The following is a 15,395-nucleotide window of genomic DNA, read 5'->3' on the forward strand; positions in this document are numbered from 1 at the left end:
ATTTATTTATTTATTTATTTATTTATTTATTTATTTATTTATTTATTGGCTAGGCAATGGGGTTAAGTGACTTGCCCAGGGTCACATAGCTAGTAAACGTTAAGTGTCTGAGGCTGGATTTGAATTCAGGTCCTCCTGAATCCAGGGATGGTGCTCTATCTACTGCACCACCTAGATGCCCCAGGATTAAGAAATTTAAAAGGCCAAAAGGGTCCACATTACCCAGCAGACTTGTTCTTGGACACAATGAATTCTACAAGAAAGTTAAAATGTACTAGATGCCGTGAGTCCCAAAGAACACAACAACAAAATAAAATAAAACTGACTCTAAATAGACAGGAAATAACTGATTTCTGATGTGGAGGTTCATTTTAGAATTGGTTGCCTTTTTACAGACAAAGGTCAAAATCTAAATCCAACAAGAATGCAGCAATGAAAACTAATATGCATCTCCAAAACTCCAACTTGACCCATTCAAAAAAATTTTTTGAATAAAAGAAAGATAGTAAAGACAGTCATCCTGATTATCATCATTTTTTTAAATTCTAGTTCTTTTTTATTAATTAATTTACTTATTTTTAATTTTCAGAATTCACTTTTATAAGATTTTGAATTCTAAATTTTCCCTCCTCCCCAAGATGGCATGCAATCTGAAATAGGCTATACATGTACAACCATATTAAACATATTTCCACATTAGTCATATCATCATTTCTTTAAAAAGCACTACAATAAAGAGTTAAAAACTAGGAAACAAGTGTGAAGAAAGTCTGATATAAAACACAACTAAGGCAGGTCATCCTAAGAGTATTCATAGATGAAACTAAAGGGAGGACAACAAAGAGATGGAAAATGAAATTAATTTCTCAGTACTTCTATGGCTGTCTATTCTCATTATTGATGACAGTGGAACCCCCACACTTGGGCTCTAACCTTTCAAGACCACAAGGACTATAAGTGGAAATGGAAATGATACTCAAAAAGATGAAGCTGGGAAGAGCAACTGGACTAAAGCAAGTATGCACTAAGGAAACCAATGCCAGAGGAAATAGAACAAAGGAAGGCATTAAGGGCCCAATTCAAGATATCCCAAAGCAAGGAAAGAGTCTATGTGCTTTAAAAAATTATAAAGTCACTTTAAAAAATAAAGGAAATTTAGAGACAATCAGCAACTGACTTGCATTTTTCTTTCTCACCTGTATAAAATCTTGATGAGAAGAATATATAAGTGTATTTAGGATATCTTTCCTTAATTAAAATATGAGAAGGAATCAAACTTTTGCAAATGATTTTCTACAGTACACTACATCTTTAGAGTTGCATAATTGACTGAAAAGCATTTGAGAATTTGGGAAATAGCACAGTACTTTCAACATTATCCTTTTAACACCAATACTTTCCCAGTGTGTGTATGAATCATAAAATAAATGCAAAAAAAACTGCAGATATTACAACATCCCAATATGTTTACTGTTGAATAAAGAAAAAAGGTGATTCAGTAAAACCAAATGAAATCTTAATGACTCTCCTATAACAAGGTGTATCCCAAAAATATATTAAGATCATAGCTGCTGCTGTTATTGTTTGTCCTTCATTCTCAAAGAGGACCAATGACATCAGAAGGTGATGTCTTGACTTGTAAGTGAATTGGATTTAAGTGAGGCAGGACTGTGCAAAGTCACCAACCTCACTCTCTCCTCCAGAGTCATCTGGGTCCAGTGGCAAGATGTAGTTCAGATGACTGGAGATGGCCCCGATACAGTGGGAGACCTTGGCCTCTTTAAGTTAAGGTCTTTCCCAGATCTCAGTTTGTCTGAGGCAACACCCACATTCAGTGATTAAGGCTAGCTAAGAAATGAGGCAAAAATGGCCCCTTTTACCTAGGCAGAAAAAAGAAATCAGTTTGGGAGGGGAGGATCCTCAGAGTTTCTGGCCAAAACACAAACAATTGCTATATATACTCACTCAGAGCCAGGTGAGTCTTGGACTGGGACCTATTGTTGGCCAATCAGTGAGAGCCAGAGTGATCTGAATTTAAGGCATGGTCAAGTAGCTTGATTTGAATCCCAATGAGTTTTATCAAAGTCTGGTTTTCCAATGCTGTATTTCAAGAAATCATATATGAAACTACATGGGGCAAAAGAGTTAATTGTCCCAGTTTGTTTGTTTGTTTCTTTTTATGGTAGAATAAATAAGTAGGAAAGATAAAAAAGAAATCTAGCCCATAAACCTCAAGATATGTTGTGACGTTTCAGCAATTAAAATTTGTATTCCTTTGGGCAGAGCACCCACAGATAAGAGTATGATTCGCTATGTAGACTAAGGAAGAGGAGAGAGAGATGGAGGGAGGGAGAGGAAGGAAGGAAAAAAGGAAGGAGGGAAAGAAAGAAAGAAGGAAGGAACCAGCAGCATTGCCAAATGGAACTGGTCAGTTGGGTCCCCAATGAGGCAGCTACTACTACTCACAGATTGTTCTCATCTTCATTCTCAAAGAAGATGAATGACATCAGAAAGGTGATATCTTGACTTGCAAGTGAATTGGATTTAAGATCTTACAAGCTTCCTAGATAGATGCAACCAAAGAGAAAACTATTCAGTGATCCTTTGATTACCACTGTCAATTGAGATATAAAACAGGGAGATAGATACTCACCAAAGGTGTGTGCCAATATCAAAAAAGATGTCTTGCCTAGAGTAGAAATAGAAGAAAAATTCCCAAGAGATTGTGAGATTCTCCAGAAGTTTGTGTTTGCAGATTATATTATGATGATTACATTGAGCTGCCAAAATACTACAGGGGTTCCTCAATGAGATTCATAACCATTAATACCACTTCAAAAAAGGTTCAGTCTAACAATTCACAATGAAAAAAACTAAATAGATGAAAGATGTCTTTGCCCAGACTATGACATTCAGTTGGATGGACATCCCATTGGGTTAGTCCATTAGTACATATCTTGGACATAATACAGATTCAAAATTGAACAAAAGGAAAAAAAACAAGTTAGATTACATCTGGGGCACTGTACAACAATCCCAATCTGCCCCTGGGCGAAAAAACCTTTTATAACATCAATCACAGGACACCACATTCTCCAAAAAAAAAACAAAAGTGTGGGTGATAAAAAGAGCAATGAAGAACCTCACAGTGGAGGGCAGAGCCAAGATAGCAGAATACAGGCAGCAACCCAGCCAAACTCTCTTAAAATTATCCTCTAAACAACTTTAAAATAATGTGTTCAATTAAATTCTGGAGAAGCACAACCAACAAAAGGTCAGGATGAGGCATTTTTCCAGCCCAAGACAATGTAGGAAGTCAGCATGAGAGGTCTATGACACTAGACTGGCCCCCAGCCCACAAAAGCACATGATGCAATAACAACAGTAATGGGCTGTGTTGTGGCAGCAGCAGCAGTCATGGGAGCTCTTAGGCCAGAGGCAGTAAGAGTATTGGACAATACTACAGTCAGAAAAAGATTACAGTGGACCCTGAGCTGACACTAGGCACAGAACCAGTTGCTATTTGGCAACTCAATTACCCATGTGCAGCTCTAGGCTGCATTGTTAGTGGAGTTGTAATATGATCCAACCATTTTGGAGAGCAATTTGGAACTATGCCTGAAGGGCTATAAAAATGTGCGTACCCTTTCACCCAGCAATAGCACTTCTAGGGCTATATCCCAAAGAGATCATACAAATGGGAAAAGGACCCACATGTACAAAAATATTTACAGCAGCTCTTCTTGTGGCAGCAAAGAATTGGAAATTGAGAGGATACCCATCAATTGGGGAATGGCTAAACAAGCTGTGGTATATGAATGTAATGGAATACTATTGTGCTATAAAAAATGATGAACAGGCAGACTTCAGAAAAACCTGGAAAGACTTGTATGGTCTGATGCTGAGTGAAGGGAGCAGAACCAAGAGAACGTTGTACACAGTAACAGCCACGTTGTGCAGTGACTAATATTGATAGCCTTACCCTTTTCAGCAATACAAGGATCTAAGACATCTCCAAAGGCCTCATGATGGAAAATGCTATCTATATACAAAAAAATAACTATGGAGTATGAATGCAGATAGAAGCATATTATTTGCTTTTTTTTTTTCTTCTGCTATGTTTTGTTTTCTCTTTCTGGTGGTTCTTCCTATTGGTTCTAATTCTTACTTACAACTTCACTAATGTGAAAATATGTTTAATAGGAATGTATATGTATAGCCTATATCAGATTGCACACCATCTTGGGGAGGGAGGTGGAGAGAGAGGGAGAGAAAAATTTAAAACTCAAAAGCTTATGGAAGTGATTGTTGATAAATCAAAATAAATTAATTTAAAAAATTAGAATTGGGCAAGGAAACACTAATGACTCCATAAGACATCAAGAAACAATAAAACAAAATCAATGGCCTAAAAAAATAGAAGAAAATGTGAAATATCTCCTCAGAAAAACAACTGACCTAGAAAATAATTTGAGGAAAGATAATTTAAGAATTCTTGGACTACCTGAAAATCATGATCAAAAAGAAAAGAGCCAAGACATCATATTTCAAGACATTATCAAGGAAAACTGCCTTGATGTCTTAGATCCAAGGAGTAAAATAGAAATTGAAAGAATCCATCAATCACCTCTTAAAAGAGATCCCCAAATGAAAATGTCTAGGAATATTTTAGCCAAGTTCCAGAGCTCCCAAGTCAAGAAGAAAATATTGCAAACAGCCAGAAAAAATTATTCAAATATCATGGAACCACAATCAGGATCACACAAGATTTAGCAGCTTCTGTATTAAAGAAACAGAAAACTTGGAATATGATACTGGAAGGCAAAGGAGCTAGGATTACAACCAAGAACAGTCTACCCAGCAAAACCAAGCACAATGCTTCAGGGGGAAAATGGATATTCAATGAAGTAAAGGATGTTCAAGCATCACTGATGAAAAGACCACAGTTGAATTAAAAAAATCTGACATTCAACCACAAGACTCAAGAAAAGCATAAAAAGGTAAACAAGAAAGAGAAATCATAAGGGACCTAATAAGGTTAAACTGTTTACATTCTTATATGGGAAAATGATACATGTAACTCTTAAGAACTTTTTCATTATTAGGGCAGTTTGCATAGATAGAGAACATGCAGTGAGCATGGGTATGAGTTGATTATGTTGGGATAATCTCAAAAAAAAGAAGGGGTGATAAAGAGGGATGCACTGGGAGAAGAGGGAAGGGAGAAGAAGAATGGGGGAAACTATCTCACATTAAAAAGGTACATAAGGAAGAGTTGTTAAGTGGAGGGGAAAATGAGGGAGTGACAGGAAATTCTTTAACCTCACTCTCATTGGAATTGGTTCAAAAAGGGTAATATATGTATACATGCTCAGTTGGGTATAGAATCTATCTTACCCAACATGGAAGGAGGAGGGGAAAAGGATAAGATAAAGAGTAAATGTGATAAAAGGTAGAATGGATTAAAGAAGGCAGCAGGATAGAGTAAAAAGAGAGACAGAGGAGGAAAAACAGAAGAAAATAGGATGGAGGGAAATACACAATTAGTAATCATAATTCTGATGAACAGAATGTAAATGGGATGAAATCACCCATAAAATGGAAGCAGATGGCAGAATGGATTAGAAACTAGAATCCAACAATATATTGTTTGAAAGAAACCCACTTGAAACAGAAAGAAAAACACACAGAGTTAAAATAAGGGCTTGGAGAAGACTCTATTATGTTTTGGATGAGGTTTAAAAAAAAGTCAGGTATAGCAATCATGATCTCAGATACAGCAAAAGCAAAAACAGCCCTAATTAAGAGATAATCAAGGAAACTAGATTTTGCTAAAAGGTACAAAAGAAAATGAAGCAACATCAAAAATTTTTACAGTAAGTATCTCTGATAAAAGCCTCATTCCTCAAAATATATAGGGAACTGAGTCAAATTTGTAAAAATAAGAATCATTCTCTAATTAATAAATGGTCAAAGGATATGAACAGGCAGTTTTCAGAAGAAATCAAACCTATCTACAATTATATTTTAACATGTTTTAGGTCATTATTGATTAAAGAAATGCAAATTAAAACAAGCTTGAGATACCACCTCACACCTATCACATTGACTAACATGACGGAAAAGAAAAACAACAAATGTTGGGGGGGATGTAGAAAAATAGGGACATGAATGCACTGTTGGTGGCACTGTAAACTGATCCAGTCATTTTGGAGAACAATTTGGAACTATGCCCAAAAGGCTATCAAACTGTGCATACCCTTTGCCCCAGAAATACCACTACTAGGTCTCTATCCCAAAAATATCAAAGGAAAAGGACCCACATGTACAAAAATATTTATAGCTGCTCTTTCTGTGGTGGCAAAGAATTGGAAATCAGGGGATACCTATCAATTGGAGAATGGCTAAACAAGTTGTGGTAGATGATTATGATAGAACACTATTGTGCTATAAAAAATGATGAACAGAATGGTTTCAGAAAAAAAAAAACTCGTATGACTTATATGAATTACTGCAGAGTGAAGTGAGTAGAACCAGGAGATCATTGTAAACAGTAACAGCAATGCTGTTAAAATTATCAATTGTGAAAGACTTGGTTACTCAGATCAATACAACGATCCAAGACAATTCCAAAGGACTCATGATGAAAAAATGCTCTCCACCTCCAGAGAGAGAACTGATGAACTCTAAGTGCAAATTGAAGTTTGTTTGTTTTTTACATTCTTGATTTTTCTTGCTTTTTTGTGACATGGTTAATATGGAAATATGTTTTACATTATTTCACATATATAATTGATATCATATTGCTTGCCTTCTTGATGGGTGGGAAAGGGGCTGGAGAGAGGAAAAGAATTTAGAACTCAAGTTTTTTAAATGCTAAAGATAAATTTTTTTTAAAAAGAGACTCATTGTAGGTATAAACAATTTTATTACAATATTAACAATGATTACTTGAATATAACTGGTATATTAAGAATATCCGAGAAATGTATGAGTGGAAAAAGAGATGGGCTAGTTAAGTATTTAGAATGAATAATAACAAATGTACAGCTCAAGTAGTATCCAAAATGTAAAAGGACCTGTTGGGGAGATTCCATGTCATGTGTAAGAAAGAACACGCACAAGAATGGCAAATGATGGGGGCAGCTAGGTGGCACAGTGGTTAGAGCACCGGCCCTGAAGTCAGGAGGACCTGAGTTCAAATCCAGCCTCAGACATATAATACTTCCTACCTGTGTGACTCTGGGCAAGTCACTTAACCCCAATTGCCTCACTTAAAAAAAAAAAGAATGGCATATGATGAGAAGCCGTGGATAAATTGTAATCTGTACCAGGAACTTAATACCCACATCACTGATAATCCACATCCATGGCTGTCATAGAATAATTGAACTTAAAACGTACATGGTACTGTGCTAAAGCCTGGGGATACAAACATGAAAAATATTAAGTAAAATATTCTGATGTCCACCTCTCTTATGCCACTGTGAGGCGGACAGCACTGTTCCCTTCATTAGAAACCAGAAAAGGGAAATCCAAAAAGCTTTTGTTCCAGACTAATAGGGGAAAGAGTGGATGTGGGAATTAAAAACATCAAAACCATAATGACTAACAAATCTGTTTTATTCATTTTAACTGCCATGACTTTTTAAATTCTAGTTCTTTGATACAAATTTTGTCATTTAAATGTTTTTAAATGTCATCGCTGAGTCAACCACAATTAATATTCCTATATCATATAAATATTTGATGTATTAGCTATCAATCAAATGTTGCTTGATTCTCTTAAAACAAAATTAATTATGGAGTAGGACAAAGGCTCATGAAGGGGTAGCAAATAATTAATTTACAAGTCACTTGGATTAACAGATATTTTATTAACCTCAAACTGCTGGATACTAAGAGCAGAATTCTGACATATTAAATTTTTAAAATTTCTGAGCCTTCATATTTTCTTCTATTTAGTCTATATCTTTAAAAAATATAAAAGAACTAGATTATAACAAATAAGTTATTTAAGATCTCTGAAATAATCTCAACTCATATTCAAAAATATTCATGTTTGAAGACTAAATACATTAGCTATTTCTGTATGTTAAAGCAGGACTATAGGATTTTAATAGTAATTACTGGGAGATATAATTTTTAACCAATTTTACATTCGAATAGACAAAAAGTCACAACTGACAAATGTGTATTTTTAATATTTCTCTGAAGTTAGGTATGATATAGTCAAAATAAACAATCAGAGGTCTCCAATGCAAATACTTTCAATTGCTAAGCCTCTGTTTCTCTAAAAAGAAGACTTTACCTTTTACATTCTTTCCAAATGCCATAGAAGAGCCAACTCCTTCTTGCTCTCTGCTGTTTGATTTCTCCTTCATAATCTCATCTTCCTCATTGGAAGCATCATCAGAGGACTTTTTCTTTTTCTTACGTCGAGGTGGAAGCTTCTTTGGGAAAGTAAACATTGGGAATATCACGAGAAGCATTGCAATGGCACAAAGGAGGAATCCACTCCACCTAAAAATCAAGAAACATGAAGAGCCATTTATGCCTTAGGTGGCATGAAGGGTGAACCAAATAAGAAGACAGAGCAGAAGTGATAAAACTTTAAAGAGATAAGAAACAATTTATCTTCACAGATCAATAGCTAAGAGGAAAAAAACAGCTAAGCTAAATAACTAAAAAGGCTTCTCTTGTTCTGCAGCACCATAAATGGCAAGCCTACCCATAACGTCAACAGTTAAACACTCTAGTAGTCCTATTGAAATTTTATTCTATTCAATAATATTTCTAAAAAACCTAATTAATGTGTTTTTCACTGTGCTGTCATCTCCTTAATGAAAGTTCAATGGTACATCCTCAAACAAAAGTAATCTTCCACTCCAATCCTATTTCAGCTCTACAACAAGACGTGGAGGTGACTCTGGGTTCTCAAAGCTATGACAGCAGAGTGAAAACAACATAGTATAGGGGCCCATACCCATAGCTCTCGGGAGGTTTGGTTTTGTTTTTCTAAAACCCCCTTGACTCCTTTTCCCCACTGCCAATGTCTCCCTTAGGAACATCAGTATCTAGAGTTTCTCCTGGGAATATCAGAATTTAGCTCAGATCTTTTCCCCTGAAGGTCCTCAGATTCTCATGCCTGTGAAGGCACGGCAATGTTGCAAGCTGCATCAGCAGGCATGTTTTCACCAATGCAATTGTTGGTCTCTCTTTTTTTTTAATTTTATTGGTGAGGCAATCAGGGTTAAGTGACTTGCCCAGGGTCACACAGCTAGTAAGTATCAAGTGTCTGAAGTCACATTTGAACTCAGGTCCTCCTGACTCCAAGGCTGAAGCTCTATCCACTGAGCCACCTAGCTGCCCTTGCTGGTCTCTTTTTAAGAACTAGGAGATAGTGGGGAAACTACTAAAGAAAATTTTTAAAAATCTCATCTCCCAACATATGGGCTACTGCAAACATGAGTCTTTCATCAAATGGGGGGAATAAAACCATTTCAGATATTAACAAAAGGCACTTTTTAACCTGCCTGCTGATGTTTAAGTTTTTTTTTTTAATTTTGATTAAGAAGAATCTGTTATGCACCTCCTATGTAGCCTGTACTTTGGAGAATACAAAAAAAAAGGTGGGGTATGGGCCTTTCCCTCAAAGGAATTTAACATACAGTTAAAAAAAAAAAAAGCAATTCACGTAAAACAGTGAGAAGAGTATAGACTATGATGAAGTGAAGTGTTAGAATGTGGGAGAAAAAACAATAATCACGACTAGTATTTCTATAATGCTTTAAGGTTTCCAAAAATAATCTTATATAATGATATCTTATCTGATCCTTACAACAGCACTGTTGTCATTTCCATTTTACAGTTGAGGAAAAAGAGGCTTAAGAGAAAATAAATAAGTTTTCCCAGGGTCACCTAGCTAACAAGAATCTGGGGCAGAATTTAAACTCAGGTCTTCCTGACCCCAAGTCCAATCTTCTATCCACTCTGCCACCTGGTGTTATAAATGCTTATGGACCTCAGCAAAGGAGGAATTAGCGCAAACTGCAGTATAATGAAAAGTTTCATGGCAAAGGAGTTGAGGCCTAGTGGCCTCAAAGACTGGCTAGGATTTAGATTCTGTCTATGTATAAACTGAATATCACCATGCAACAGCCACTAATTCTTATATTCATTGAGAAGCAGTTGGTTTTTTTTTAATACTCAAAATCCCCCTAGTAAGTTCCTATTTCTTTTTGGGGGGGGGGAGGGTTTGGAGGGGCAATGGGGTTAAGTGACTTGCCCAGGGTCACACAGCTAGTTAAGTGTCAAGTGTCTGAGGCTAGATTTGAACTCAAGTCCTCCTGACTCCAGAGCCAGTACTCTATCCATTGCACCACCTAGCTGCCCATAAGTTCCTCTTTCAATCCATCACCTACTATGTGCCAGGCACTGTGCTAAGTATACAAATATAAAAGTGCGATAGTCTTTGCCCTCAATAAGTTTATATTCTACTGATATCATAAGTATGGTCACAGGACCCTAAAAATCAAACATAATGCCATAATCATATATGGGAATGGGGTTCCTACCAGTGAAACTCATTCGCCTTCCATTTGCTCCTGCAGCCTCTTGTCTCTGGGCCAAGATTTCTTTCACCACCATCACCACTCCCACCCCCGCCTTCTTCTCTCTGCCAGGTCTTAAGAACTGGCCTGTCTGCTCTCTTCTGATTATCATTACATCTCTTCCCTCTGACTAAAGCTTTACTCCTCCCTGGCCCACTTGTGCAGAAGTGAAATATGATCCCCAACTTCTCTCCTATTTTCTTGCTCCTGTGAAAGCCCTGCAGCCCTTCTGAGATTTCCTAAGGGATTTTGCTTTAAGTAACTACAGAGAAACTTGGGAGATAAAAATAACAAACATGAGGAAGTTACATAGCTATAAAAGGTCATAAAGCTTTCATAATAAAAGTTATCTCAGGTATTCAATGGAGTGCAAATACATAAGGTCTGATCTCAGCTCCTTCATGAACTCCTCATTCATGTCCCCCAAGAGCCAGTCATTCTCAGACTCTTTGTCTATTAATTATTATTCATATATATAAATTGTTAATAGGGCTGTTATCCCTGGATCATACTCCTTCAATAAGGAAAATGCCATCCAAAGTGCCATCTCCTAACCCCCTTTCTTCCCTTCAGTAGACTCTGTATAGGGAAGACAAAGATGAACACAGATGCTCTCACAACAACTCACAGTTACATAGGATTAAATTTAAGGTTTGCAAGGCACGTTACGGTTATTGTCTCTTTTAATCCTCATCACAGCCCTGGGGATAAGGAATACAAACATTCTTAGACATTTAAAATATGAGAAAACTGAGGCTTAGAGAGGTAATCCTGGTCATGGTTACTAAGCAAAGTGTCAGAGCCTGGATTTGAAAGTGCTTGTCCTAACTTCAAAACCAAACTCATAACTCTGTCTCTTACTATAAAGGAAAGAGAAAATTCCAGGTTTCTGTGTTTATCTCTCCCCCAGTTGCTAATAACTTCCTCCCACACACTGAAAAAACAAACAAAAAACAACTTGTTTTCATATATACTTATTTTGCAAATATTTATATGTGTACCTATTTTCTCCCCTGATAGAATGTAAAATCTTTGAAAGAGAGACTCTTTCATTTCTTTCTGTAGCTCCAACTTCTAGCATGGTGCCTGGCATATAGTAGGCATTTGCGAAATACTTGTTCATTAACTGATATCTCATTATCTCCCTATTTCACATAACAATAATTCACATTTATATACTGCTTTAAAGTTTGCAAAAGTGCTTTACTATCAACAACCCTATGAAATAAGGAGTATACTATTAGCATGGCACAGTGGATAGAGACCAGCCTTGAAGTCAGAAAGATCTGGGTTCAAGTCCTGACTCTGACACATACTAGCTATGTGACTCTGGGTAAGTCACTTAACCCCTCATGCTCCAGGCACTTTCTTGGTTTTTGTTTTGTTTTGTTTTGTTTTTAGGCAATTGCGATTAAGTGACTTGCCCAGGGTCACACATCTAGTAAGTGCCAAGTGTTTGGTCTGAGGCTGGATTTGAACTCAGGTGCTCCTGACTTCAGGGCCGGTGCTCTATCCACCGTGCCACCTAGCTGCCCCTCCTGGTAACTTTCTTAAGAATTTAAATTCCATAGAAGGTGCCAACCTGAATTGGTAGAGAGATTTTTATCATCCAGGAGGATCCCTATACCAGTGAAATCCCAGGTCCAAGTCTACTCCCTGTCCCCTATATTAATGAGGAATCTGAAGAACAGAAAAGATGTTTTAGCCATTAGTACACAGTCAGTGTCTGTAAAATTCAAACCCAAGCCTTTCACATTCTATTAATGATGCCACACTTGCTCTCAAAAGAAAAGAAAAAAAAATACTAGTCTTAGATCAGTCCCAGACACTATGAGCAGTCATTTTATCTTTAATTTGCTTTAATGTATCTGAAGATACATTCTAATCATGAGTGTGGATTAGCTAGAAGAAACACTTAGGCAAATTTAGAAACCTAATCACCTCTCACCTTATCTCTATCATAAACTCCTTCTCTGTCAGTCACTCTCAGTTCTAGGATTCTACCAGCTACTTCAAAAATGCTTCAGTAAGTCTCTGGTCTCATCTATTATGGGCACTTCCTCCACTGATGAAATTCACAACCCACCCACATCTCCTTGTCTGTATGATTCTCATTCATCTCTCCCAAGATCCTCCATAGAAAGAGCCATCTAACCTTTCGAAAGGTCTAAAAACTGTGATTCTTAGTACTCTTTGCTTCCTTTCAACGCTCCTCCTGGTACCACTGTGACTGGAAGTAGAAAGAGGTCACAGAGAAGGAAGAATATTTTTAAATTTTTCTTTGCTTTATGGGTTATCATGTCAAAGAATCCATCGCCTAGTGGCAAACTAGTAATGAGACTCTCATTATTTAGCTAGACTAGTTCTCAGTTGTTTTAATCAGTCACCAGGACAATACTTCAAGTCTTTCCAACAAGGTAGAACATCCTAGAGCCTATGGTCCCTTCATAAAATCTTCAAGAACCTAGCGTTCCTTGTACAACATAATAAGGCGTCTCGAAAAAAATATGTAATTGTAAAAAACTATTCCTAGAAAAGTTGCTGATATTTGAAGTTTCATAGCTGAATTATGAGATTGTATTTTCAAAATGTCACACTCTTTCAAAGTTGATACTTGTATATATTTTGCATTGCTTTATATGTGAATGTGTTATTTCCACCATAGAAGTGAGCTCCTTGAAGGCAGGGACTAATTTGTTTTTGTCTTCGTATTCTCAGTGCTTAATACAGTGTCTGGCACATAGTAGGCACCTAATAAATGCTTGTTAATTGACTGGAGGTTTAAAATTAAGTCTAAGACTACTAGAACTTCTTGGACAACTGGGAATCAAAACCATTCATGGGCCCAACATCGCTGATGTCAACATAGGAACTTTGACCTGCTCCATTTCTGCCCTGAGCTGGTTTGCCCCTTATGCAGCCTGGTTACCCCTTCCTGGAGGATCATCGTAACCGTGACATACTATGGATCTCCAATAGTCAGCTCCAGACCTATTGTAGCTCAAAACTCTCAAACTCAAGCAATCCAACAACCTTAACCTCCCCTAGAAGCAGAGATTACAGGCATGCACCACCATGCCCAGCTCCAAAACTATGTCATTAAAACAACACTGTTGATAGTTAAGTTAAATTGCTGACATTTTTCATGTTGTGATCGGGCTCTATAGTCATAGATTTAACAAGGCTAAAATGAGCCAAGAGACACAAACACTTTAAAGAGTGGGAGGGGAAAAGTGTCCTGTTTTGCTTTGGTATGAGGAGGCTTCACTATATCTTCTTTCTTTCCCCTCTAAGTTATATAAGCTAATCATATGACCCCAAAAAAAGAATACAGGAAACAGTTACACACTCATAAGACGCAGGCACATGTGGCTAATTTTAACATAAAAAACATACTATGTGTTCATGAAATGATTCTCACATAATCCAAAGAAGGCTCATTATGGAAATATAATTTTTGGCCAAAAAAAAATGAATTGAAGGTGTTTTTATTTCATGTAATCAAATTAAGATAAAAACACAAAATTTTTTTAATATTTTACAATGGAGAAAATTTTCCCTTCTCTCATTTCAGCTGATAAAATAATATCAGAGATTTGTATTAGAAAGAAGCCTTTGAAAGGCTTAAAATGATCTATTATGAAGACCAGAAAATTCTAAGTAGAAATATAGCAGTATTCACTTTCTAGAAACCAGGGGAAAAAAGGAAGTAAGATTCAAACGTGACATCTGTTAAACATCTATAACACTGGAGCAGGAATGTGTGTGTGCATATGTGTAATCATAGTATACAAAAAAGAAAATAGAGATTCCAAATGGGAATTCTAATTTCTAAACCAAATAAAGGAACTTATTCAATTTTAACAGTAATATCCTCAGCTTCCCACTTGGGAAGCTCACTGTGTTCATCTGCGTTATGATTCATCACCTAATATTTTGATAAAAAGTAACAAAATAACGATGAGCCAAATCAACTTCCTCCCAGCCCAATATATTAAGGAGCAGTCATAGCAAGGATCAGTCAGTCCCCTACCTACATTTGCTGAGCAATTTATCCCATTCATTTGTACTCATTACAATCAAGTCCAGTACTAACAATGATAGCAGTAGTAAAAGCAAAAAACATTTACCTCTGCTGCTCCCTTGGGAATTTTCCTCCCTCCAGTTCTCTCATGTAACCTATGCCTGGCCTTCTCTCTCATATTTCACTCCTTCCATCATCAAAAGCTAGCAAAGAACTATATTTGTCCACCCCAACCTCCTCTTTCCCCAGATTCTTCAAGGATTAAGCATAGTCTTCACTAATTCCCTTATGTTTGGCTTCTGTAACACTACTTTCCTGGTCCTCCTATATACCTGAGCTTTCCTTTTTTCTTTAACTTGTCCCAGGTGTTCCATTTTCACTAAGTAGTGATTTATTTTGACTGTGATTGACCTCACAGGTCCAGGTATTATGGATATATGAATTTATTTTTAACAGATTTTATTGCCATTTGTTTTTATATCACCTAGATTTCCTCTAATCTCCCCTCCCTCTTCCTAAAGATCCAAAACAAAGATTTTTCAAGAAAAGAAAAATGGAATAAGAGAAAAAAATACATCCAAAAAAAAAGAATCTAGCCTTCTATGCAATGTTCCCTACCTATAGACCCTGTCACCTCAGCAAAGTTATAGAGATGGACATCTTCACATATATTTTCTTTGGAGTGATGTATTAATTTTTACCAATAGAAATTACTTATAACTAGTCTTCTTACATTACTCAGGAAATTGAGGACATTC

At 36.6% G+C, this 15,395-nt stretch overlaps 1 protein-coding gene across 2 annotated transcripts in view; it reads right to left on the reverse strand.

The window, feature by feature from the left end:
• The window catches only part of LOC114053875 (solute carrier organic anion transporter family member 5A1-like), a 190,847-nt gene that overhangs the window by 104,172 nt on the left and 71,280 nt on the right, over positions 1 to 15,395 (reverse strand). For both annotated transcript variants that reach the window (XM_027876984.1, XM_027876983.1), the window contains exon 3: positions 8,312 to 8,523. In XM_027876984.1, coding sequence (XP_027732785.1) covers positions 8,312 to 8,523 — 212 coding nt within the window. The remainder of the gene's footprint in view (positions 1 to 8,311; positions 8,524 to 15,395) is intronic.

The sequence above is a fragment of the Vombatus ursinus genome, unplaced genomic scaffold (genome assembly GCF_900497805.2).
Source record: "Vombatus ursinus unplaced genomic scaffold, bare-nosed wombat genome assembly UNPS02014812.1, whole genome shotgun sequence".
Classification (NCBI taxonomy): Eukaryota; Metazoa; Chordata; class Mammalia; order Diprotodontia; family Vombatidae; genus Vombatus; species Vombatus ursinus.